This window comes from Oryza sativa, chromosome 10 (genome assembly GCF_034140825.1).
Source record: "Oryza sativa Japonica Group chromosome 10, ASM3414082v1".
Classification (NCBI taxonomy): Eukaryota; Viridiplantae; Streptophyta; class Magnoliopsida; order Poales; family Poaceae; genus Oryza; species Oryza sativa.
Window position 1 is genome coordinate 1,111,829 of NC_089044.1, and position 25,361 is coordinate 1,137,189.

The following is a 25,361-nucleotide window of genomic DNA, read 5'->3' on the forward strand; positions in this document are numbered from 1 at the left end:
ATGTGCTAAAAAGTCAACGGTGTCAAATATTTCGAAACGGAGGGAGTATATATATTGGGTACCATTAGCCACACTGGCTAGCTAGCAGCCGCATGCATGATCCATATAACTCCACTATTTAATTACTTAATCGATCAAATAGACATAATATGATATGATTAAGCTAGTAGTACTATGATCTCTCGTGATCGAGTTTGCATGTATAGCTAGCTAGGGACCTTCCTTGTCAAGTTGTCTCAGATTATATAACCTTCGTTACAATCTTAACTAAGGTTTGGTTCATGCATCTCACGGTGTTCTCCCTCCGGTTCTTTTTTTTAATTGATGTTTTGGATACGATTTTAAATACCAATAAATAATTAATTAGGATTCTTATTCTTTTTTCTCATATTAAATATATTGGGGGTGACACAATTAACCAACAGTCCCTTGCATCTCACCTTGTTACAGTCTTGGTATAACTCCAGTTTTTATAGGATCATGCATATTGAAGCCATGAAGAGTAGATATTTAATTTCACGGGATTTTCGTTCGCGAGACTTTGCAGTGCTTATTTTTTTTCCTCGCGTGTTGAACTTTCGTGAGCCTATTTTTTGTTTGTTTGTGTTTGGTAATGATTTTTTTTTGTGTGTGTTTTGCCACTGGTTTTGAGTATTTTGGCATATGTTGCTATGCCCTTTTGGCGATTAAACATCCTTCCTAATACTTCTCTATTTAAACCCATGTAACCTAGGAGTAAGAACACAACAACATGCACTTGAACCCAACCAGAGAAACTAAGTAGCATGGACTTGAGCCGCCAGGGGGAATTTGGGGCTGAACCAAAAGAAGAAATGATCGCTGAGATCGATCTAAACATGGACGTATATTATTGATGACGGCATTGGTAAGTGTTATATACTTCTTGTTCTTGGCAATACAACCATGTGCTTGTTTGTGCAACCACAAATTTTACGCAATCCTTTTTGAGCTAACAATTGCTTCTTCTTCTTTTTTTTTTGTTTGTGGGGGGGGGGGGGATGACGATATGTCAATGCTCTTGTAGGTGGTTTTGATCTGAACTTTGAACCACCCCATGTTGGACTTAACTTGAACTTGGAGCTGGTAGATTATGAGAATTTTGTCTAAGGTTGGATCGTAATAATGAGCATGCAATCCATCCAAGCTATCGCCAACAACAATGTTATCCAAGGTAAAAGATGACATGAATCTTGTTTTTCTATTTTGTTGTGCCTTGTTGCCCCATGTTAATGGTTTCGTACAACTTTTTATGTGGGAAAGATACTCCAAACAATTTAAGAAATCGCATATATCAAGTTTTGTTAGTAAAAAACACAAATGGAAAACTAAAGAGGTATGTTACCAAAGAAGTTTTTTTATACCAGAACAATTCGAAGTCCATCTTTGCACTGTTTGGCGTTTATGGCAGTAGGTACGAGCATCCTCGATCAAAGTATTTTGGTTGATGTTTCTAGTAGAAAGGTGTAGCAAAGTGGGCCTAAGCGAGTTCCATTGGATTTAGAACCATTATGCAATGTTCCTTTTAAGAATAGAACAACATTAGAAGATATATGTATGTTAACAATGCTAGATATTAGTCAATCCAAGCTATTGAGATATATACAAGAAGGTCAACTTGTGCGTCACTCAAATAGTATAAAGCCACATTTAACAGATGCAACAAGAAGGCTAGGCTACAATGGTGTGTGGATATATACTTGAACATATATGGAAGCATGAATGATAATCCAAGGTCTAAGGGGATGCTTGATGTTATTTTCACTAATGAGAAATGGTTCTACCTTACTATAAAATTAAATCAGAGAGGTATTACATGCTTCCAGATGAGGGATGAGCCCTTATGTACATGCAAAAGTAAGAACAACATCCCTAATTAAGCTTATGTTCTTGATTGTAATTGCTCATAGAGGAAGTTTGCATTTTTTATAGAAAATTGGGTGTTTTTCTTTGGTTGCATAGGGAAGTAGTGTTAACCGGCTAACTAGGACAATGGAAGTGAAGCCCATCACTTCAATTACTAGGGATCTCCTTAAACGTGCTAACAGTAATCGATCTCCTTGATCCTATCGCTCCAGCAATACCATCCTTAATTTGGCCACCATTATCTGAACCTTTTAATTAGTCTTCCTCTAAATCCGCCCCCTAATTCCATGCCACTAAAGAGAATGTCGTCACTTTAACCATGAGCATGGGTCGCCATATAGTGGAAGGTGACTCATTATCGCGGTATTAGATTGAGTGAGAACAACAGAGGGAGGGGGGTATGAGCAGGAGATGGAACATATATATAATACTCCCTCCGTCCCAGAATATAGCAACCTAGGACCGGATGGGACATATCCTAGTACTACGAATTTGGAGCGGTTAAACATTTGGTGGGTATTGAGGCCTTGACGCTCGCGTCGCCTCCCGCTCGGGCGACTCGGGCGGCGGACCCAAGCCACCGCCGCCGCCGTTCTTCCCCCCTCCCCTCTGCCTCGCCGCCGCCTGAGCAAACGGCCGGCAAAGCCGGCAGCTTGCTAGGATGGCGGCGGCGGCCACCCTAGATCTGGCGCGGGCGGATCTGAGGGTGGAGGCCGGCCGGAGTTGCGCCGTCGTCGAGGCCGGAGGCGTGCAGGGTGCGCGGGCAACGCCGGCAGGTGGACATGGTGGCGACAGGCGGCGCAAGGGCGCGGGGTTGGCGGCGGCAGGCGGAGACGGGAGGCGACGCGGCGGGGTGTGGGCCGCGGTGGTGAAGGCGGCGGCGACAGAGCCTGCGACCTCGGGCATCACCGGATCTGCCTCGGCCATCGCCGGATCTGGAGCCAGGTACGGGAGAGGAGGCGGGTGGCGGCGGGGATGCAGTGGCGGCGGCAGGTGGCGGGGATGCTGGCGAGGGCGGCGGGGATGCAGGCGCGGCTCTGGTGGTGGTGGCGCGTGGAGGATCGTGGAGGCGAGGCCGGCGGTGTGGAGGCCGGTGCAGCCCGTGGAGATGCGGCCGGCGGCATGGCGTGGAGGCCGGTGCGGCCTGTGGAGCATGGAGGCCGGCTCAGTGGCGTGGAATTAGGTGCGGCACGTGGAGCGTGGAGGCCGGCTCGACAGCGTGGAGATGCTGCCGACAGCGGGAGGCCGGTGCGGCACGTAGAGGCGCGGCCGGCAGCGTGGAGGCTGGCGACGGCGCGTGGATGTGCGGCTGGCGGTGCTGGTGCTGCGACGGAGGCGGTTGCGAGAGGCCCTTGTTGGCGCGGTGGCAGCCTCCAGCTGCGCCCACCGGCGTCTTGGCGGCGGTGCAGCGGGGCTGCGGGCGCTTGTGGCGACGGTTGCTAGCCGAGCTTCGATGACCGGTCCCTTGGCTGCCTTGGCCGGTTCTGGTCGATGCAGCAGAGGAGTGTGGGTGATGGCAGGTTGCGTCGAGGGTTGACTGCTTGTGAGACGTCGTGGACTATTGTGTGGCCATCGATGTGGGGGTACTTATGTGGGTAATGTGCAGACGCTGGCGAAAGCCTTGCCGTGCCTTTGGCCGGTTCGATGACGATGACGCCGTTGGCGCCGTTTCCCTTCTTGAAGGCGTTATCATGGCGCTCTCCCATTTGCCCCACAAATCTCCAGGTGAAAACCTTGCTCCGGTTCGGACGAGCGGCGGCGGCGTTACGCATCATGTCCTCCTTGGGGGCGTCGCTTCGGGGAAGTTCCTTTACATCGATGACTATTGATGGTCTCTTTGGTTCAAAAGCTTTCTTTCCTTGGTGTTCAGCGAGGCCTAAGCCTCTTAGGTCCACTTCGTTCTGTGGTGGGCGACACACTCTTTGGTTGTTTCTACGAATTAAGTCGGAGCTGCTCGCTGTTGGGGTGCGGCGACGCTTGGCAACGATGACGTGTTGTAGTCTCTTCCAAAGAGTTGGTGCTGGCCATGTGAAGGAAGTGGCTCTTTGGTAGCTTGGCTAATGTCCATTGTGGAAGTCGGAGTTGCTCTCGCTTTGGCGACTTTTGTGGCTTCAGTGTCGCTGCGGTAGTGAAGTCGGCGCTGCTGGGTCGCTTGGGCGGCTAGCTCGGCAACGATAACACCTCTTCTGTGATGTCGGGGCTGTTATGCCGCTTTTGTGTTTAGCTTGGCAACAATGTCCTGCATTTGGGCTCCGCTGTTGTTGTTAGTTGTGTAGTTAGGTCCCATGCTCTCTTCTGTCTGTTGGGTTTCAGCCGGTTCCCCATAATTAACCGTGCAGCTGTATAGTTTTCGGGCCCAGTTTCCCTTATAAACTGGGTCATTGTCTCTTGTCTGTACAGTTTCTCCTTCTCTTAATATAAAACCAGCATTGCTGGCTTAGGTTTCAAAAAAAACTACGAATCTGAACAGACTAGGATATGTCCCATCCGGTCCTAGGTTGCTATATTCTGGGACGGAGGGAGTACATATGTATTTTGTTTTGAGGTACTAAGGAGTATAAGTAAGAAGCAGGTGGTGAGAAGTTAACGGTTGAGAATAAAAGGCTTAAAAATATTGTCAAATTTTAGATTGGATAGGATGCCAGTTAATATAGGTGATAATTGAAAATGATCATTTATACTGAGAAAAGTATCACGAGACATGCGAGTATTGCCTGGCCAGCTAGCTAGATTGGGGCTTAGGGCTCTAGATTCTCACGTACTGCACAGTACAACACTGCATGTCTGAGACTCTGAGTCATACTAGCGTGTAAAGCCCAATGAAATCAAATCACTGAGTTTGTCGCATTTCTAGCCTTCTTTATTTTCCTTTGAGTAAAGTATACGGCCGGCCCTTAAAATTGGAGCGGGGTGTCAATTAGATCCATAATCTAGAAAAATTGTTATTAGGGTCCACAATCTTGTATAAGTGAATCATTTAGGTCCAAAGCGCCTCTGGCCGGGCTGACTGCCTTACGTGGCCGTCCACGGTGGCAGCATTTTTGCATTCTAGCCCCCCCCCCGTGCATCTTGGCTCCCCCATTCCCGATCCAACCATTCTCCCCCAACTACTCCGAGGAAGGGCGACGATTAGGGCGGAGTCGGCGATCGGGGTCAGGGTGGCTGGAGACGCGTTCTGGACGGTGCGTTGGGCCGCCAACCGATCGGGCGCCATCATCAGAGGCGTCGGAGGCGCGAGTTGGACCTCACCTTGTGAGATGAAGGTGCACCTGCGCCTGTTTATAGTGAGTGTCGTCGTCATCTTTTAATCCCTTTCATTTGGCAAGTTTAATCTGTGATTGAGAGGTTTGGAAGTTTGTTTCTTCGAGAAATTTGGGACTTTTGGTCAGTGGCAGTTTTTTCTAGGGTTTCATCTAGCATGCAATTAGTTGATTTTGTGCTGGTAAATGTGTGCTTTTTAGCAATTGTGATGTAATGTTGGGTTTAGGGTGTGTTTGGTTTACGGTCAAGGCTAGATAGAATATGGCGGTCCATATTTTGTTGGATATGGCGATCCAACTTTTTGTTTGGTTGGGTGAATATGATGATACAGTTTTTTGTTTGGTTGTAGGGATGAAGGTGGATTTGGTGATCCAAATTTTTGTTTGGTTGGAGGGAGTAGGGTGAATGAGTAGGTGTGGTCACCTCTCACTTAGAGAGGGTGAGTATACCCCATCAAATTTATATATACTACGAATCACAAATTCCCCAACAAATCACAAATTATATATATACTACAAATCCACATAGAGAAAAAAGGAAAAAGAAAATGAGAAAAAAGAAAAAAAAGAAAAGAAGGTCTCGCACCCCGTCGCTGCCGAGCTCGCCTCTCGCTCTGGTTGACCTCGCCTTCCACCGCCGCGTTCGCATCTCGCGTCGCCGCCGACCTCGCCCCTCCCCACCGCCACCGCTGACCTCACCTTCCGCTTCCGCTGCAGTCGCCGCCGACCTCGCCTTCCGCCGCCACCGCTCTTGCCTCTCAACCCATGGCTGTCGCTGACGCACGGTGAGGGGGTGAAGCGACCCGCCTCGGGCGCTCGCCCTGCTCGCTCGGGTGCTCAGGCGGCTACATCCGAGCAAATCACTCGAATCCCCCCATCCAGCATCTGAGAGATATATTCCTCTTCGGGCCACCCTATCCCACTTCCGCCCACCAACCAAACAGGCAAAAAAAATAGGCCGCCATCTCCTATCCACCCAAAACCTCCCATCCAAACACACCCTTAGTATGTTGTCTCATCCCGAATTTGTGCACTATATTACATCAACTAAACCGGCCGACACAAATTTGGGATGAGACAACATACTAAACCCAACATTACATCACAATTGGTAAAAAAACACACCTTTACCAGCACAAAATCAACTAATTGCATGCTAGATGAAACCCTAGAAAAAAAACTGCCACTGACCAAAATTCTCGAAGAAACAAACTTCCAAACCTCAATCACATATTAAACTTGCCAAATGAAAGGGATTAAATGATGACGACGACACTCACTATAAACAGGCGCAGGTGCACCTTCATCTCACAAGGTCAGGTCCATCTCGCACCTCCGACGCCTCTGATGACGGTGCCCGCGCCGCCGAGAACGCGTCTCAGGCCACCCTGACCCCGATCGCCGACTCCGCCCTAATCGCCACCCTTCCTCGGAGTAGTTGGGGGAGAATGGTTGGATCGGGAATGGGGGAGCCAAGATGCGGGGGGGGGGGGGAGGGGGGGCTAAAATGTAAAAATGCTGCCACCGTGGACGGCCACGTAAGCAGGTTAGTCCGGTCAAAGGTGTTTTGGATCTAAATGATTCACTTATACAAGATCGTGGATCCTAATAATGATTTTCCTAGATCATGGACCTAAATGACACCCCGTTCCAACTTTAAGTACTGACGGTGTACTTTACTCTTTTCCTTTTTCTCCATTGAAATATATGCATGGCTAAACGTACCATACTCCCCTCCCCCCCCCCCCCGGGTCTCTCTCCCCCCTTTGGAGCAGCGGTAGATATGTAAGTACACGTTATTTCTTCTTTTTTTTTAACATAAAACTTTACAAGTCTCGTGCAATATATATACAAATATTTTATCTATTTTCAAATGGTTGTCATCATATATACGTGTCTTGTACGCTTGAAACTTTGATAACTCTATTTTAAAATATAGTTATACTTAAAATTCAATTTTATCTCAAACTATTTACGGCTGTAAAAGATTAATTTTCTTTTCTGTTACTTTCCTATCCTACCCCTATCAACCTATATCACACCCTCCGTTTGAAACCGTTTAAGATGAAAATGTTTAACTTGATTTTCATTAGCACGTTTTTCAAACTTTAAACGGTTTATTTTGTGCAAAAATTTTCTATATAGAAGTTTCTTTAAAATATCAAATAAATCTATTTTAAGTTTAAAATAATTAAAACTCAATCTTACGTGCATGTACTTAATTTTGATATTCATCAATTTCAATCAATCTCACAATATTTATATAAAAATTATAAAAATATTCTATCATAAAATATGTTGCACCACAAGTACTACAAATTAAATGCAGTCAACTTTTTTTTGTTGTAATCTAACCATTTTAAAGCTATTGATGGTTAAAATTGAAAACATAATAGGCTGCCTAATTAATAAGCCAAAGCCAAAACCAAAATTTAAATTTTCAAACTTAATTTTGAAGTTAATTTTAACATATTTTCAACACAATTTTTTATATTAACTTTTAAGTTGCTAAGTGTTGAATAGTCCCACATTGGTTGTGGAAGGGCAAGGGACCTACTTCTTCATTCCCAAATTGATCATCATGTAATAGAATCCAAAATTTCTCAAATTGATCGTCATATAACTGCATAGACACCGAATTCATTGGAATACAATTAATACTGTATGGGAGAATGTGTGCATGCTAGGGTGTAATTGGTATTGGGTTTTAATCGATGCATGCATTGTGGGAGAATGTGTGCATGGTGTCTTGGTTGATGTGATTTAAATTATCCTTGGTCTTGGTGCATAAACTTATGATGATCAATTTGGGAGTGAGGAAGTAATAGTATATAAGTGAGGGAGCCCCTCACCTCATTGGCTAACTTTTAGGGTGGGAAATGCTCTTTATGATCCTACACTAAGAATATACTCCCTCCATACTGGTAAAAAATGACGTTTAGGACAAAATTTAGCATACCAAAAAGTGATTAATTATGGGTATTTTTTCCTGTCTGCCCCTATTAAATACGGTTGCGCGTAGAATTCGATACGAGAAACACACTTTACTCAAGTGGCTAGTGCGCCGAGGCTGGATTCCGCAGGACCCAGGTACGAATCCTGGTGGGGGCAAGCTGGTTGCTTGGTTTTGCATGGCACTGTTTTGGGCGGGGTTAGATACTTGGTTGGCTGCATGGCGCTCGTGCAGGGGCGTTTAGGCGCGTTTTTTTGTTTCGCTTTTTTAGTTTGGGTTCACTGCCGCGCGTGATGCTGAAATATTTTTGCCTGGCGCTCGTTACCGCTATTCGCGCGTGTATGCCGTGGTAATTTTTTTGCGCGCGCGTGCTGAGAATGCCGACGCTTGGGTTACTGCTTGCCCGTATTTATACGCTAACTTGCTTTCACGTTTGGAGTACTGAGCCATCTCATCTTCTAGTTCTAGGCTTCTAGCTAGCTTCCTCTCACTATTGCAGTACACATGGCCAAAGATGGCGATGGCGAGTTTGCCTTTGATCTGAACGAGCCTCCGTTGGAGCACGGCAACGGTACTTTTCTTCTCTGTTTGACAGGATTTTTCTTCTCTCGTGCATGTTTGTATGGCAACTGTGCTATCTCTTCTTCTCTATCGTTTCGCATATCATTGTTTTCCTTTTTTTTACAGGTTTTGATTTGAACTTGCCACTAAATGAATTTGGTGTAGTCGATTTCGATTATGTACAACACCTCGCTGGTAAGCCAACTTGCTTTTTGATACAATTAGATTTTGCTAGAACATGCCATGGCTATTTGTACTATCAATGAACTTGATTTTCTTCCTTTTGCTAGAACATGTCGTGGCTCCCATTGAAGTAAACCATCGAAGGAAAGACATGACCGAAGAAGTGAGAAAACAAGTTTATCAAGCTTTGTTGGCTAGAAGCAAGAATGGGAAACTAGGCAAGAAAGATACAAGAGTTGTTGCAGATCAGTTTGGTCTACACATTCGTGCAGTTCAGCGCCTGTGGAAGCGAGGTAAAATACCACTTGCAAATTTCATTCCGGTTGACCTTGGCAGTCGAAAGAAGGGTAGAGTTGGTCGTAAGGCAATACCTGTTGATTTGGAACAATTGCGTAACATTCCTATCAAGGATAGAATGACCATAGAAGATGTGTGTAGTAAATTAAACATGAGCAAATGGAGGATACAAAGGTATTTGAAAAAAGGTTTGCTTAGGCGCCACTCTAGTAGCATCAAACCATATTTCACCGAAGCTAACAAGAAGTCTAGGTTAAAGTGGTGTGTTGACATGATTAGGAGGGGTTTGCTTGTTGATCCAAGGTTTAAGGATTTTTTTTGACTTTGTGTTCATCGATGAAAAATGGTTCTACCTCCATAAAAAATCTGAAAAATATTATTTGTTGCCCAAAGAAGATGATCCCCATCGGACTTGTAAGAACAAGAATTACATCCCTAGGCTCATGTTCTTGTGTGTTTGTGCTCGGCCAAGGTTTAGGGATGGGAATTGCATTTTTGATGGTAAGATTGGTTGTTTTCCACTTGTTACTTATGAACCGGCTAGAAGAGGTAATGAGAGAACCGGCCGTGTCCGTGGAGACTTGGTTATGAAGCCCATAACTTCGATCACAAGAGACGTGATTAGAGATTTCATGATCAACAAAGTGTTGCCTGCCATTAGAGCCAAACGGCCAAGAGAAGATGCGGGCAAACCAATCTTCATTCAACAGGATAATGCACCTTCCCATTTAAAATTGGATGATCTGTTGTTTTGTGAGGCTGGTAAGCAAGAAGGATTTGATATTCGCCTAATTTGTCAACCACCCAATTCTCCGGATTTCAACATTCTTGACTTGGGTTTTTTTTAAGCCATTCAAGCAATTCAATACAAGAAGAATGCAAAAACAGTAGAGGCACTAATTCCAACGGTTCAAGAGGTAAATTGATCGAAATGTTCACACATTTTTCATCTTCTTTAACATGCAATATTCTCATTGATTCATTTCTTGCACACTTGTTTTGTAGGCATTCATGGAGTATTCTCCACACAAAGCAAACCGAATGTTTCTAACACTTCAAAGTGTTTTGAAGGAAGCTATGAAGGTGAAAGGAAGCAACAACTTCAAGATTCCTCACATGAAAAAAGGAACATTAGAAAGAGAAGATCGGCTACCAACTTCTATCCATTGTCAACCATCTTTGCTAGATGAAGCCGAGGCTACTCTTGCTGCATCAAACATTTAGAATGAAGCTAGCTAGTTAGCTTATGCACTCAATTAATAGAGACATCATTGTAATGCGATTAGTTGTGTTATCTTACCGTTGCTTTGGCATCATCCTTTCCAGCAGCGAGCTCATGTTCGCGCTTCTCGTCGAGCATCTTGAGCACGTGTGTAGGTAACTCGATACTATTGCCGTGCATCACAACATTGTCTAGATCGGGAATGAAAAGCTCGCAGTCGAACTCGTCGAGGCCGTAAATCATGGCACCGATTATGTATTCCGCGTGGACGAGACCGCAGCGAGAGCACGGCCACAGTGACGAGTGCGCACGATTCCATGCTTGGCGGTCCTCATGGACGAGATGGCAGCGAGCGCATAGAAAAGCGCCCGGCGGCAAGGAATCCGGCACCATCTCCGAGTCCGGCGGCAAAGAGTCCGGCACCATCTCCGAGTCCGGCGCCATCTCTGCGTCTGGCAGTGCCAACTCCGACGAGGCGAAGTCCGGTGGAAGCAACATCTCCGAGTCCGGCAACACCTCCGACAAGACCAGCGCTACCTCCATCTTCGAGTCTGGCACCACCTCCATGGCTTTGCGAGCGTGAGCGGTGAGCGCGACGAGAGCGGCGGCGGCGAGCGTGAGTGTGAGCGGCGAGCGTCGTGTGGCTTAAGAATAGAAACGAGGTGAGCGGGCGCAACGAGCGGCGCGACGGCGGCGGCGACCGCGACGAGAGCGGGGCCGGCGAGCACGATGCAAGCGGCGGTGGTGGCGAGTGCGACGAGAGCAGCGGCGGCGAGCGTGACGAGAGTGCGGCCGGCGAGCGCGACGCAAGTGGCAGCGGCGGCGAGAGCGACGAGAGCAGGGCCGGCGAGCTTGACGCAAGCGGCGGCGGCGAGGTTGAGCGGCGTGCTGCATGCCTGCATGCGACGCTTAAGGAATTAAATGAGGCGAGCGCGGGCGTGCTGCGGATTAATTGCGGGAGCGGCTATCGAATAGACGAGGGTAATTCCGTCCACATAGCCTGCTGCGGTTCAGAACGTCGTTTAAATCGCAAACGAGGTTATGGCTAGAACGACGTTTTTTTTCTATACGAGGGAGGGAGTATATATAAAAATATTACATACAAATTATTTTTCTTTCTCTAATAAACCGTTTTGACTTATTAGAGAATGTGGGCTACCGATGGAGGTGAATAAGATACACTAAGTGATATGTACTGCAAAGGCGAGGGGAGTAATAAATTGGGATCTATCTAATTAACTACTCCTAGTTAGGAGTAGCATGTTTGAGTGACTGTTGATAAAAAGGTTTGTAAGAAATCTTAATTACGTGTACCATTTTCTTTAGTGCATTGAAACCTGATGAAAATTAAGGAGTGCAGGTACTGACTACTGACAGGCCGGAAGGCCAGATCGAGCAGCATTCATTGCACTCTCTTCATTGGGCCATATATACGATGGAGAACCCCAACATATTGGGCCTTTTGGCCCACAACGATCATGTATGCAGGTTCTATCCTTTAGTTCTAGGAAAAAGTACACCGAAGGTCCCTCAACTTATCATCAAGTTACAAAATCGTCCCTCAATCACAACATGCTCGGTTTTCACCCCGGTTTTGTCTGACATGACGGCTGATCGTAGTACCCACGTGTAAGATGCCACCTCATCACCTCTCTCTTATTTCCCCTCTTCGATCTTTCTCGCGCTCTCTCTTTACTCAGGCCGGCGACGGGCGGCGCTGTGGGGAGGAGGCCGCCGTGGGGAGAGGAGGAGGTACGGCGGCCGGCGGAGGAAACACCGCCGTCCGCATCCTCGTTGCCCCGTCGTGGCACAGCGCCGCCGGACTCGTCCTGGAGGCTGTGCGCGAGGTGTAGAGACCGTAGAAGTCGGCGGTGCGCGGGCTGGCGATGGCGACGCACCAAGCAGCCGTACGGCGTCGTCTGAGCGAGCTCGAATGGCGCCTCCTCCTCCTCCGCCGCCGTCGACGTCATGGGTGATCATGAGCCGGGAGGTGTACGCGTCGGCGACGGCGAGATTTGTTCTCCAACTCGAAAGCAGCGATATGTGACTTCACTCATGCAGTACTTTTTTAAAGGGATGGTTGATTCATGTAGTCATGTTGCCTATTGATCCATATGAGAAGGGCTGTGTCTACAACAAAATCAAGAAATCATCCTAGTTAAAATTCTATTGAAGCACAATTTTGTATGTTGATCTAGTAATTTTCATGGCTTGGCACTACTATCTGCTCTGACGAAAGAAAAATAATTAAGAGAGAGTTAGGGGAAATACACGAAGTAATCAGATTGAACAGTCGATGCAATCAGATGCAGCCACTAGATTACCGACAAGATAGATAATCTGCTCCAGAGCGCCTCATCGAGCCGAAGCGGCCCGCATCTGATGGCGCCCTCCAACCAGAGTTCGTCCTCCAACCGGCCACGCCGCCACCTTGTTAGGCTCGCTATTGACGACGGAACAGCCAGTACCGCGAACCTCAGTTGCGCCATGATTTGGGAACCGACACCGAGGCGGCGGCAGGCGGAGAGGGCCGGCAAGGCGGTGGCGCACGAAACCCGCGGCACGGAGCGGGGTGGGGCGCCCGCGGACGACGACGACGACGGCGGCGACAGGTTCGAGGAGGAGGAGGACGCGCGCAGCTCCTCCATTGCCGCAGCGACCTCCGACCGCCGCCGACGCAGCTCGTAGCGCCCGCGGTCAAAGCGACGCCGGAGCTCCTCCACCGCCGCCCGCTTCCCCCCGCCTCCTCCTTCCTCGCGACGACGGCGTCGTTCGTCGACGCTATGGCAGACATGAGCCGGCTTCGTGCGGTGCCGCTCCGCCTCGCCGTCGCCCCACTCTGCCCGCCGCCGTGCTCGATCTCCCCCGTGCTCCCGCCGCCGCATCGCCGGCCGGCCGTCGGACCTCCTCGTCCCGCGACCTCCTCCCCACAGCTGGCCTGCTGCCGGCCAGGGAGATGAGTGTGAGAAAGGGAGAGGAGGGGAAGGAAAGAACCCGACGACGTGGCGTACTGACATTTGGGGCCCACGTGGGTCTCACGCTGACTCACCTGCCATGTCAGACAAAAGTAGAGTCAAAACCATCAAAATATGTAAAGCGAACAGTTTTGTAAGTTAAGGGATGTTATATATCTGGTTTTGTGGTTAGAGAACGATTTTGTAATTCGATGACAAGTTGAGGGACCTTCGGTGCACTTTTCCCTTAGTTCTATCATTAGACTGTTTCCTTAAGTCAACGATCCTAACTTTACCTTCATTGTTTTTCCCGTGCAAGATTTCGAAGCCACTAAACAACGTGTTTTGTGAAAAAACGAATTATAAGAAAATTGCTTTAAAAATCATATTTATTAATTTTAAAGTTTTTTTAATGTTCAATCAAAATTTATCAGCCAAATAAATATATAAATAATGATTTTACCTATTCTCTCTATTCTAAAATATAGCCAAGCTTTATCCTTCAACATGGTTAGACAGGACATGGTTAAATAAACTTAGTTATCTTCTATGGATGGGTGGTGTATAAACCCGGACTAATTAGGACTATAATAAACCAATGGATAGTAGGGGTAGCGTGTATAATTTAGCAGTAAAAACAATCTTTTATAAAATACTACCCCTACTAAGTTATTATATTTGAGACAAAAATCTTTATCCACGCTACCCTACTATCCATTGGTTCCTACTATCCATTGGTTTATTATATTTGAGTAAGTAGGGACGGCAGCTGACGGAGCGTGGGGCTCCTCACCGGGAGACCGCGCAGGCCCCCCTTTGCCGGTTCGGCCGGGGGCGCTGAGTGAGGTTCTTCACCCTCGATCTGTGGAATATACGCGAGAGAGCAAACGCACGAGACACGGGTGATGTAGACAGGTTCGGGCCGCTGAGAAGCGTAATACCCTACTCCTGTGTTCTGGTGGATATGTGTGAGAAAGAGTTACAGAGAGCCGGAGAGCAAGAGAGTTCAAGCTCTAGAACCCCTCTTTTTCCTTCTCTTCTGGTTCTTTTTTCTCTCGATCTCCTCCCCAAGCTCAAGTCTTCTTAGAGTCGTCCCCCTTTCTTTGTGGGCAAGGTCCTCCTTTTATATCTCAAGGGGATACCACATGCACCACTTCTACCTACTCTTCTTTTGGGTGGGGACCCACCCTATCTTGACCAAATCTCGACTCGCGCCTCCGCCTGGAAGCTAAATCACCGCTTGTCCTTGAGTGATGCCCAGCGCCGTCACTCGTCGGACACAGGGGATCACCCTGTCATTTCTTCATTAATGGACGGAAATCTGCAATGGCCGCTGTCTGAATGACCCTCCGATGGGATGGGTCATACCTTCCTCCACTCCGCCGGAAACAGATGCAACGTGGGAGCACGGCTGTCTGCCGATGACGTGACTGGCGTCAGTCCAGTCACAGACCGGTCATTCTTCTCCACCACGCTTCAGTTTAGCATGCCGCACATCTGCCCTTCTTCATACAGTGACTTCCTTGCAATGGTTGCGATGAAGCCTGGCATGAATCGAGCCGGGACTGACGTGCTAACTCCAGGAGTTACCACGCCGGCTCCAGCTAGGGACGAGTGCCAAGAGGCTCTCATCATTCCGACGGGACGGGGCGAGGCGTGTGACAGGCCGCCTGCTGCCACCTAACCCGCGATCTGACCAGTCTGTGACCGGTCACACACTGCGACCGGTCACGGACCGGATATGCGTACGCCGTGCTGCATTAAATGCGGCGTGGCGCACTTGTCCATTCCGCAATAAATGTGGTTTGGTGAGCACCGCTGTGCCCACCTAACCCACACACGTGGCGCCAATACCACAGGGGGTCGGGGTGCCCCAGCCCTCGGGGCCGAAACAGGAGCGGCCCGACCCCTCGGGGAGACAGAGGAGGGGGTGGCCACGTCTCCCTCGGGCCCGACCCCCCCGAGGGGGTCAGGCCACGTGGGTGACCGCGGCTGCCCAAGCCTCTAGTCATGATACTCCCGGTCCCATGTCACCGACAGCAGCGGTGGCAGATCCGGCGGACGGAAGGGCGATGGTGGCCTCGGTGATAGCGATAGTGAAGGCGGCGACGACGATGGGATTTTTGGAATTCTTTTCGTGATTTTTATTTTCGTGTGCGGACAATATAAGCATCCGCATGGAAAAAATAGTAATTTTTCAGACACTTTTGGGTAGATGGGTGACCAAACCGCACGGAAAAAATGGATTTTGACCGCATAAAAATAACTTTTTATAGTAGTGAATTTTGTACCTAATCTCTAGAATCTAGCCAACACAAAAATTCATACAAAACTATCCTCGCTTAGGTTGTGATTGGTTAAGCTATGGCTAATAAGCAATGACAATTTTTTTTGCATTGTTCATGGTATAAAAAAACCAATGCTGCAAAGTAGATTACGATAAAAAAACCCAAAACAACTAAGATTAACTTTAAATTTTAAATTTTAGTTGTGGCTGATAAAACATCAAACAAACTATGAGAGATATTAATGGAACATAATAATTGCAGTAACTTACCATATACTCCCTCCGTACTTATAAAGGAAGTCGTTTTGGACAGCGATACGGTCTCCAAAACACAACTTTGACTTCTTATTTCTATAAAAATATTTATTGCAAAGTGATATATGCATACTTTTATGAAAGTATTTTTCAAGACAGATCCATTCATATAATTTTTACATTTTCAAACTCAACAACTTGAGAGTTATTCATGATTTATATTCCTAAGGTTTGATTTAAGCATGGTCTTAAACGACTTCCTTTACGAGTACGGAGGGGTATATAGGCATCATATTTGAGGCTCCGAACAAATTGGCGGCAATTGTACAAGATAATAGTCGGTACAAGTCGGGTATATTATACGTCAATCAATAGGCGCTATATCACTACCTTGACAAAATCACCTAGTCTCTCCGTACAGAGACGAGAGAAGGATAATGACATGTCCATGTTGCTTAGTTAGGCTTAGGGATGCAAAGCTGGTTAATATATACTCCCTCCGTATTTTAATATATGACGCCGTTGACTTTTTAATCAACGTTTGACCATTCGTCTTATTTATTTTTTTATATAAATATAAAAATACTTATGTCATACTTAAAGAATATTTGATGATAAATGAAGTTACAATAAAATAAATAATAATTATATAAGTTTTTTGAATAAGACGAAAGGTCAAACGTTTATCAAAAAGTCAACGGCGTCATACATTAAAATACGGAGGGATTACTAAACTTTCACAACAACGCATCAGTTTTGTCTACTATGGGCTGATCTTCCCTACTTTAGTTAGTTGCCTCCGATGATATGGGCGCGTCCGGCTTTGTTGAAATCAAGATTCAAGGCCCATTTGATAGTGATCCCTTCGTAATTTTCATTCTTACGAAATCGGGAAAAGCACTAACAAGTTAACATGTCACCATTAGTCTTATTAACATGAAGTCAGCTTCTGATTTCGCTCATACAATAAAGTCGCAATCAACAACAAATCTAGAAAAATGTATCAAAGGAGGATAAGTAGAGGTACATCTTAAATTCCTGCTAAATTATAATCACATATAGTTAAATAGTAATGATATTTTTCAAAACAGATAAACTAAGATTATGTTTGAGAGAAGAGGATGGAAAAGATTGAGAAGATACATAACTCGAGATAAGCCATTAGCGTATGATTAATTAAGTATTGATTATTTTAAATTTGAAAAATAAATTAATACTCCCTCCGTCCCACAATATAAGGGATTTTAAGTTTTTTATTGCAATGTTTGACCACTCGTCTTATTCAAATTTTTTTTGCAAATATAAAAAACGTAAAGTTCTGCTTAAAATACTGTAGATAATAAAGCAAGTCACAAATAAAATAAAAAATAATTTCAAAAAATTTTGAATAAGACGAGTGGTCAATCGTTACAAGTAAAAACTCAAAATCCCTTATATTATGCGACGGGGGAGTATAACTTTTGAAAGTAACATTCTTATAACTTTTTATTAAAAACACATCATGTATTAGTTCAAAAAACGTGGAATTTTCTCACTTTATCTTTCCCACTTGAACACTGCCTTATAATGGCACATAGTATCGAATTAACCAACAAACTTACCAATGGCTATATGCCTATATGTGCAAAAAAGAGAAATTACATAAAGTTGTGTAGATTTTTTTTACGGTGTTATAAAGGCAGTGGGGCCCACCATTTGGCTGCTGCAACTGCTGTGGTACCAAACAACGTTGGATTCCCCATCCATTCCTCCTAAATTCCCAACCCCATCCATCCCATAGTTTTACTCCCCTCCTCCCTGCCACCCCATGCGTGCGTGTCCCCACATGCCTACTCACGGACAACCAGGCCCCACCTAAGACAGGCCCCACACGCCAGTGACTGAGACACCCTCTGCTCCTCCCCGACGGCTTGGCCCCACCAGCCAGCGACTAAATCGGGTCCCACACGCAACGCAGCGAGACGTCCCCGTCATCCGTAAATCTAAAATCAATCGCCCGGTAATAACTCGCGTGGGGCCCACATGTCGGCGACGGGGTATCAGGATCCCCGTCGCTGTACATAAACCCATTTCAAACTCCTCGTCTTCTCCACCACCGCCATTGCTGCTAGCTTCGCGACCTCGCCATCAATGGCGTCCTCACCTCCCGCTCCGCCGCCCCCGCCGCCCCCGCCGCCGCCGCCTGACCCTCCCTCGGCGCAGCCGCCGGCGGAGACGGCGTGGGCACGCGCGCTCCGCAAGCTGCTTCCCGCGGGCGCGCCGGTCCCGGACGAGGAGCAGCTGGACTACTCCTTCGTCTCCGTCGACGTGGCCGGCCCCGCCGCGGAACGACGCCCGCCGCCACGCTCCTCCGCGGACGGCCCGCCGCTGCCACCCCTCGCGCGCCACCGCCGCCGCATCTCCCGCCTCCTCCGCCCGTCGCCGCCTCGTCGCCGCCACTCACCTCCTCCTCCTCCTCCTCTTCAGTGCGAGCCCTCGCCGCCTTCTTCCTCCCCGGACGCCACGTCCCCGGCGTCCTCCCCTCCGCGTTGCTCCTCCTCGTCACCCCCTGCTCCTCCTCCTCCTCCGCCGCCGCCGGAGGCGCCATTGAACCAGGGAAGCAAGCGGCGGGGGGCGTGCGCGAGGTGCGGGAAGGGGGGAATCGGGGTGGGGATACTCGGGGAGAGGGAGGAGTGCCTGGCATGCGGGGCGCGGTACTGCGCCGGGTGCGTGCTCCGGGCGATGGGGTCCATGCCGGAGGGCCGCAAGTGCGTCGGCTGCATCGGCCGCCCCGTGGCGGACGCGCGGCGGCGGGCGAGGCTGGGGAAGGGGTCGCGGCTTCTCGCGCGGCTGCTCGCGCCGGCGGAGGTGCGCCAGGTGATGCGCGCCGAGCGCGGGTGCGCCGCGAACCAGGTGCGGCCGGGCGAGATCCTCGTCAACGGCCGCGGCCTCTCGCAGGGGGAGCTGGATCTGCTGCTCGGCTGCGCCGTGCCGCCGGAGCGCCTCGCTGCCGGCCGCTACTGGTACGACAAGGACTCTGGGCTCTGGGGCAAGGTAAGAGCTGGCTGCAATGGCATTCTCTAGTCTACAGCTACATTTTGCATTTCTCATTCTAATCTATTAGTAGAATCAGATGTTGAATACATGAATTTTTAGGGAAAATGCTGAAGCGTAGGAATGTGGTGTGAATAGAAAAAGTAGTGTTTATTTTTGTTCTCTTTTAGAAAAGTCTCCTGTATATGGTTTGTTTTTGTTCATAATCAGATAGTCTTTGGAGGCTTGCTACCTAGCTGCATTATATTGGTTTTCTTCTTCTGCCACATTTGACTAAGTCAAACGACAATATCTAACAATGACATTTTTTTAATCTGGAGTCACAACTATAATTGTTATGGACACCAAGCATTACTACAGAATCTTTAGCCATTATTCTAATTCAGAAACTCAACTGTGCTTTTTTTTAAAAGAATGAAAGAACGGATGTATGTTTTGTTTAGTAATTCTTTTATTAGACAGGTGTGTTCGACGTCTTCAAGTGTTTCCATTAATGGAGAAGCAAATAATCAACGTTTGCTCCTAAGAGCAATAATGTTTCACTAGCATATGGTGTTATCCTTCATATCTCCGTGAATGGTTACATTGTCCTGCAACTTCCTCATGTTCAACTTAGCAGTATCTGGTTATATATTTAACGGAACATCTGGTATCAGGAAGGCGAGAGGCCAGATAGGATTGTTAGTTCAAAGCTGAGCATTGGTGGGAAACTACAAACAGATGCTAGCAATGGCACTACACAGGTGTTCATAAATGGGCGGGAGATCACAAAGACCGAACTTAGGATGCTTAAGGTAATATTTGGGTAGAGTCAAGCCCATGTGCTCTCTGATCCATTCTACACGGTAGCTTTGATGAGAACATAGAGGTTGCTCCACTCTTTTATTTAAACTAGGAAGGTAGCCCGACAAAATTTTTTTTGGCCAATAGTTTAATCTTTGATTTTCCTTGGTAAGTTTTGTCTGTATGCATTTGGTTTATCTCAGGAATTCCCCTGAGAGGTTGATACAGGAGCCTGATAACACATTTCTCTTGGTGATATATTAGCATATTTTTTATTGTTGCCTTGGTGGGTGATTGATGCTACTATATATAGCATTTGGGATAAGGATTGTGAATCTAAAATAACGTACAGCTTTCTATTGGACTTTGTTTCCATTTTAAATTGTACTGCATACAAACCCATCTATTTCATTGTTATGTTCTACTCTTCTACTGGACAGAGTTTTAAAGTTTGATCTCACATTAGTATGTATGCTTAGCGGATTAATCCTTTTCCTGCTGTTGAATCTAAAAGGGCAACTTAACTTTTTAGGGGATCATTCATCACCTCTTCAAGATCTTGATCAGAGTTTTTACTGGCTTTTCCTTCAGTTGGCCAATGTACAGTGCCCACGAAATACTCATTTCTGGTTGTATGATGATGGCTCGTACGAGGAGGAGGGCCAGAACATAATAAAAGGAAATATTTGGCAAAAGGTATATCTGTTTTCTGAAAAATTTTCTGGTTGGAGATATGTATGTAAATCAGCTGAGTAATATGTTGCATTTACTTTGGTCAGCCAGGCATCAACCCGTCTTATTGCTACCCTTTTCTCACTGCCAATCCCCCGTGGTTTGAAAGAAGATACTACTTTGTACTCAAGTAGGTTTGTTCCAGAATACCTTGAGCAGAAAAAAGTTCAGAAACTTTTATTGGTTGGACTAGAAGGCTCTGGATCCAGCACAATCTTTAAGCAGGTGTTTGTTTTTACTTGCCTATATTTACCATGTCTATTGCCAATTGTATTAGTTTTGCCATATTATTGCTCAGAGAACATAGCTTAGAACAAAGCATTTTTATGTGAAATTTTATTCAAAAAGCATTAAGATGGGATGATGATAATGTCTATTCCCTTGCTAATGTGCAAATGTGAGAGCTTTGGTTGTCAAGTACATTATGTTATTGGTAGTTTTGGATTTTACATATGCTCAGAAGTATTAATCCTCAAGTTTTAAGGGACTTTTAGTAGTAATGGACAATCTTTCTTTAGGTTTGACTTTCTAGTACTGAGACCATCATCTGAATGAAATTGTTTGAATTCCAGAATTACTTGTAAGCTTCCCCAAAAGCATATCTCTAAATTTCTCAATGGATAGTGGTCAAGTTCTACGTCCAACTAATATTTACAGTAAATATGTCTTATCTTGTCTTAGATGAAGAACGGGCTAATCCTATATGTGGCTTTGTGTATGTACTTCCTTTTGTAGGCAAAATTCTTGTATGGAACTGAATTCTCCCCAGAAGAAATACTTAATTTGAAGCTCATGATACAAAGCAATGTTTACAAATACCTCAGCACATTGCTTGAATGGCGGGAGTGCTTTGAGGACGAGGCTTTGGAGGAAGAAAAAGAGCTTGGCATGAGTAATCACAAGGGAGATGGTAACGATTTGGCTCAGTTTTGCTGTGAATTCATTTTGCCATATGTTCATTTCTTTAGTTATGCAACAGATATCACATGCATAAAATTCTTCTTCACTTAATAAAATTCGAAAGACATCAGAAATGCTGAACCGACTTTTCAGGGAATATACTATGAAGTGCCATTTTCTTTGACTTTTCTGTTTTTACCGGTTACCACAAAGGGTACTCTTTGATTTCTATAGAAAAAACACGATATTCAAATTGTTATTAGCTTTTCAAGGCATATTTACCTGAAAAACTGCAGCAAACTTTTCATTACTTATTGACTAGTATGTAATGCCCTGTTAGATATATTGGACCACCAAATTGTCTAGACACATCAATTTCTGTAAACTGATGCTGGACTGGGTTAGAGATTTTGAGGCCATGAAAACTTGCTCTTGTTTTATGAAACAGTGGGCCATGTTAGTTGTACTGGCTATTTATTACTTAATAAAATAAACAGTGACAACATTATTGTTCTTCTATTCCTGTGCATGTTGCCAAATGTTTTTTGAAATTCAGAAAATGTTACAGAATGTGAACTTCCAACAGGGGAACCGAAGGCAGTGCAGAGCACGTCATCTTTGTATTCACTAAATCAAAGATTGATGCACTTTGCTAATTGGTTGCTGGAGATAGTTGCCCTGGGTAACCTTGATGCCTTTTTTCCTGCTGCAACTCGCGAGTATGCACCTATCGTTGAAGAGGTTTGGAAAGATCCAGCTATTCAAGCCACATATAAAAGGAAAAATGAGTTGCACTTTCTTCCTGATGTCGCCAGTTATTTTCTTGATAGGGTAAGATTGATTTTATGATATGCTACTGTTGTCCACTTTTTCGGTGCTCAACATTTTATAACTGACATTGTTCATATCAACAGTTTGTTACTATCTTCTTTGTGTGAATTTACATTTCTGTCTCTTTAACACATGCCATTCTTCATTGCGTAAGCACTCGACTACTTGTAACTATCACAAATAGATGTGCTCCTAACACAAGAGCCAGATTAGTTTTAGTTTTCCAACTAAACTATAGCCCTGATTTTCTTTTTCTTCATTGACCACCTAACCATTCATGTTGTTTAAACTGTTTTGTTGACCTGAGTAACAATAACGTATTTTCTGCTGAATTATTCATAATTCCTGATAAAACATTATCTTTTTTTACTTAACTACAATCTAGCTGCTCTCTAAAATATATAAATTACATGTTGGCTTAATGTATTGAAGGAAAAAGAGAAGATATCTAGCGTCCCTCCAATTTATGATGTGCATACAGATTATGATTATATGGATGTTTCTTGATTGTAAATGGTGTCTAACTATTACAGATCATCTGACTTTGGTCTTGCTAGATAAGCTTGAATGGAGTTCTCTCTGCTTTTGAGCTTATCGTTAGTGATTAGGGAGCAATTGCTTAAGTTGCATCCAGCCTTGTAATAAGAAATGCTTTGGTCCTATAATAAACATGCACAATTTTCTTTGTTGCTTCTGTAATCGGCTCTAACCAACGCTCTTCTGTCGCAACTCACAATTCAATATTATTTCTTTAGTTGCAAATTTATCAAGGCAGGAGATTGTAGTCAACTGCCCTGACTGGATTTTTTGCATATGTTTGCAGGTGGTTGAAATATCCAGCAATGAATATGAACCAACCGAGACAGATATCTTGTATGCAGAGGGTGTAAACCAATGGAATGGCCTCTCTACACTTGAATTCTCGCTTGATGACCGAGGTCCCCTCTCTGACTCATACGCTGACAAAGCTGGCAATCCAGCCATACAAACAAAGTAAGATTTTTCAGACTATCTGATCGATCGATCATTGCATTAACCAAGTCCAGCAAATCTGAATGGTAGTTCATGGATGTGAACCGCATTTCTGTTACATCTCTGCACTTCTGCAGGTATCAACTGATCCGCATGAACTCCAAGGGGCTAACTGGAGGCTTCAAGTGCCTCGGGATGCTGGAGGACATCCGTGCCATAATCTTCTGCATCTCGCTTGCGGACTACGACCAAACATGGGTGCAGAGCTCAGGAGAACCCTGCAACAAGATGATCGCCAGCCGGGATTTGTTTGAGGATGTGATCAGGCACCCTTCCTTTGAGGACACCCCCTGTGTACTCCTCCTCAACAAGTACGACGCCTTCGAGGAGAAGATCAGTAGGGTGCCACTGACAGTGTGCGAGTGGTTCGCTGACTTCAGCCCCGTCAGGCCTCACCACACCAGCCAGACATCGCTGGCCAGCCACGCCTACTACTACGTCGCCGTGAAGTTTAAGGACCTCTACTCCTCCGTCGCTGATGGCCGGAAGCTGTTTGTGTTCCAGACGAAGGCGCTGGAGCGGCGAACCGTCGACGACGCCTTCAGGTACATCCGGGAGGTGCTGAGATGGGATGACGTGAAGAACAGCGATGCCGGCTATTGCAGCGCTGACGAGTCCTCGTACAGTGTGGACATGACGACCTCTCCATCCTAATCGCTGTTTATCAGTTACCATCTGGTGAGATGTTTTGCTGTGGTTAGAAGATATTGGAGGTATTTATACCTCTTTACTTGATTACTTCTAGTATCTCCAATCACCATAAAACATCTCTGCATCAATAGTAGTTGCGTTTAGGGGCCTAGTCTTTTCATGTTTGCCTTGTAGTAGATATGTTTTCTTGAAATATTTGCACCCTTTTGTTGAACCTGCTGTAGTTTTCTGTTTAATTAGTAGCCTTATTCTTCCTGTAAGTAAATAGAGGAGTAATCTCCTGCGTATAACGACACCGTTTCTATCTGTTAGCGTTGTTCTCCCTATAAATGGAGAGGATGAATTTTATTTTGCATTCTATATTTCTATCTCGTTTGTGTTTGTGCTTATTCTTGATGCAAAGTCACCAATGTGAAAAAAAAGGTAAAGTGTTTTACTTAATTTGTCTGGAACGCAAGTCTTGCTGATTTCACTTTTGTTCACTTTAGAGATTTGTTTCCCCAAGATATGCTTAGGACATAATACAAGCAGCTGCAAAGTACACCCTTACTACATTTATAAATTGATGAAAGCCACACATAGATCAGAACAATCTGTGTACCTGACAAAGTCCTTGTTGGAGCTTACTCGTATGTACAAACATGTACATTTATCATGTTAATGTTGCCTGTTCAGATGAAATAACTGTGATGTTTTGTCCCTTTTTCTCTGAGAGGAAAATGAATGAAAACAACTATACTCTAATTTGAAATTTGGGAAAAGAAAAGGACATCGCCTTCTATCTTACTTCAATGCTTAGTAACATAGGTACTGATGTAAGTATAAACCATTACTTGTAATAATCTCTGTTAGTCGCGTGGGTTAATCCTGTCCGCCTCCCACGCGCGAAGCCACGCCGCCACGTCGCCGGCGGCGAGCGACCGCGCCGCCGCGTACACACCGTCGCTGTCACGATGGCGACGCCAGTAGCGGCGCCGCTCGACCGCGTGAGCGATGTGGCATCCGACCACGACGGCGCCGACGAAGACGGCCTTGCCGCTCAACGCCGCCGCCGTGTGGCTGATGGCCGGCGCCTCCGCCGGCGGGAGGGGCGCCACGGCCACCTCCTCCGTCATCGCCACCAGCAAGTCCGTCACCGTGATCCCACCGGTGACGGTCACGAGAGCTCGTCGCCGGCCGCCGCTCGCACGGCGGCGCGGGAAGCCACGCCGGCGACCCTGCCCACCACAGCCTGCGTCTACGTATGTACTATGAGTACAAGATGGAGACGTATGTGACATTGGGGGTGACCGTATGCATGTATGCATATGTTGCTGACTTAAAACTTGGCCACGACTATGATCTTGTAATTTGTAAACATGGAAATATTATTACACAATGGTAATATATTTGTTCCTAATTTACGTGAGACATTATATTGTTGTGCAAGTCACAGGATTGTGCAAACATGCATGAAGGACGAGACTACACAGCTAGTGGTAGCTGGTTTCCACTCCATCTATAAGAGACACCATCCACCTATGTTTCAAATACAATTTTCTCT

The 25,361-nt window shown here is 46.0% G+C and overlaps 1 protein-coding gene and 1 long non-coding RNA gene across 3 annotated transcripts; one reads left to right on the forward strand and one right to left on the reverse strand.

The window, feature by feature from the left end:
* Positions 1-11,690: 11,690 nt before the first annotated feature.
* LOC107279024 (uncharacterized) lies at positions 11,691-13,508 on the reverse strand. The gene is made up of 2 exons (XR_001540430.3): positions 12,632-13,508; positions 11,691-12,490 (listed from the first exon to the last, which is right to left on the reverse strand). It is a non-coding gene; the product is annotated as an uncharacterized lncRNA (long non-coding RNA).
* Positions 13,509-17,937: 4,429 nt separating this feature from the next.
* Positions 17,938-24,178, forward strand: LOC4347992 (extra-large guanine nucleotide-binding protein 3). 2 transcript variants are annotated; one of them, XM_015757754.3, is made up of 8 exons: positions 17,938-18,889; positions 19,546-19,683; positions 20,264-20,368; positions 20,456-20,629; positions 21,140-21,314; positions 21,891-22,135; positions 22,959-23,128; positions 23,245-24,178. In XM_015757754.3, exons 1-8 carry the CDS (start codon positions 17,987-17,989, stop codon positions 23,819-23,821), a joined length of 2,487 nt encoding a protein of 828 aa, XP_015613240.1. In that variant the 5' UTR covers positions 17,938-17,986; the 3' UTR covers positions 23,822-24,178. The 2 variants fall into 2 exon arrangements, with proteins under 2 accessions (XP_015613240.1, XP_066161108.1); XM_066305011.1 differs by lacking the exon at positions 19,546-19,683.
* Positions 24,179-25,361: the final 1,183 nt, after the last annotated feature.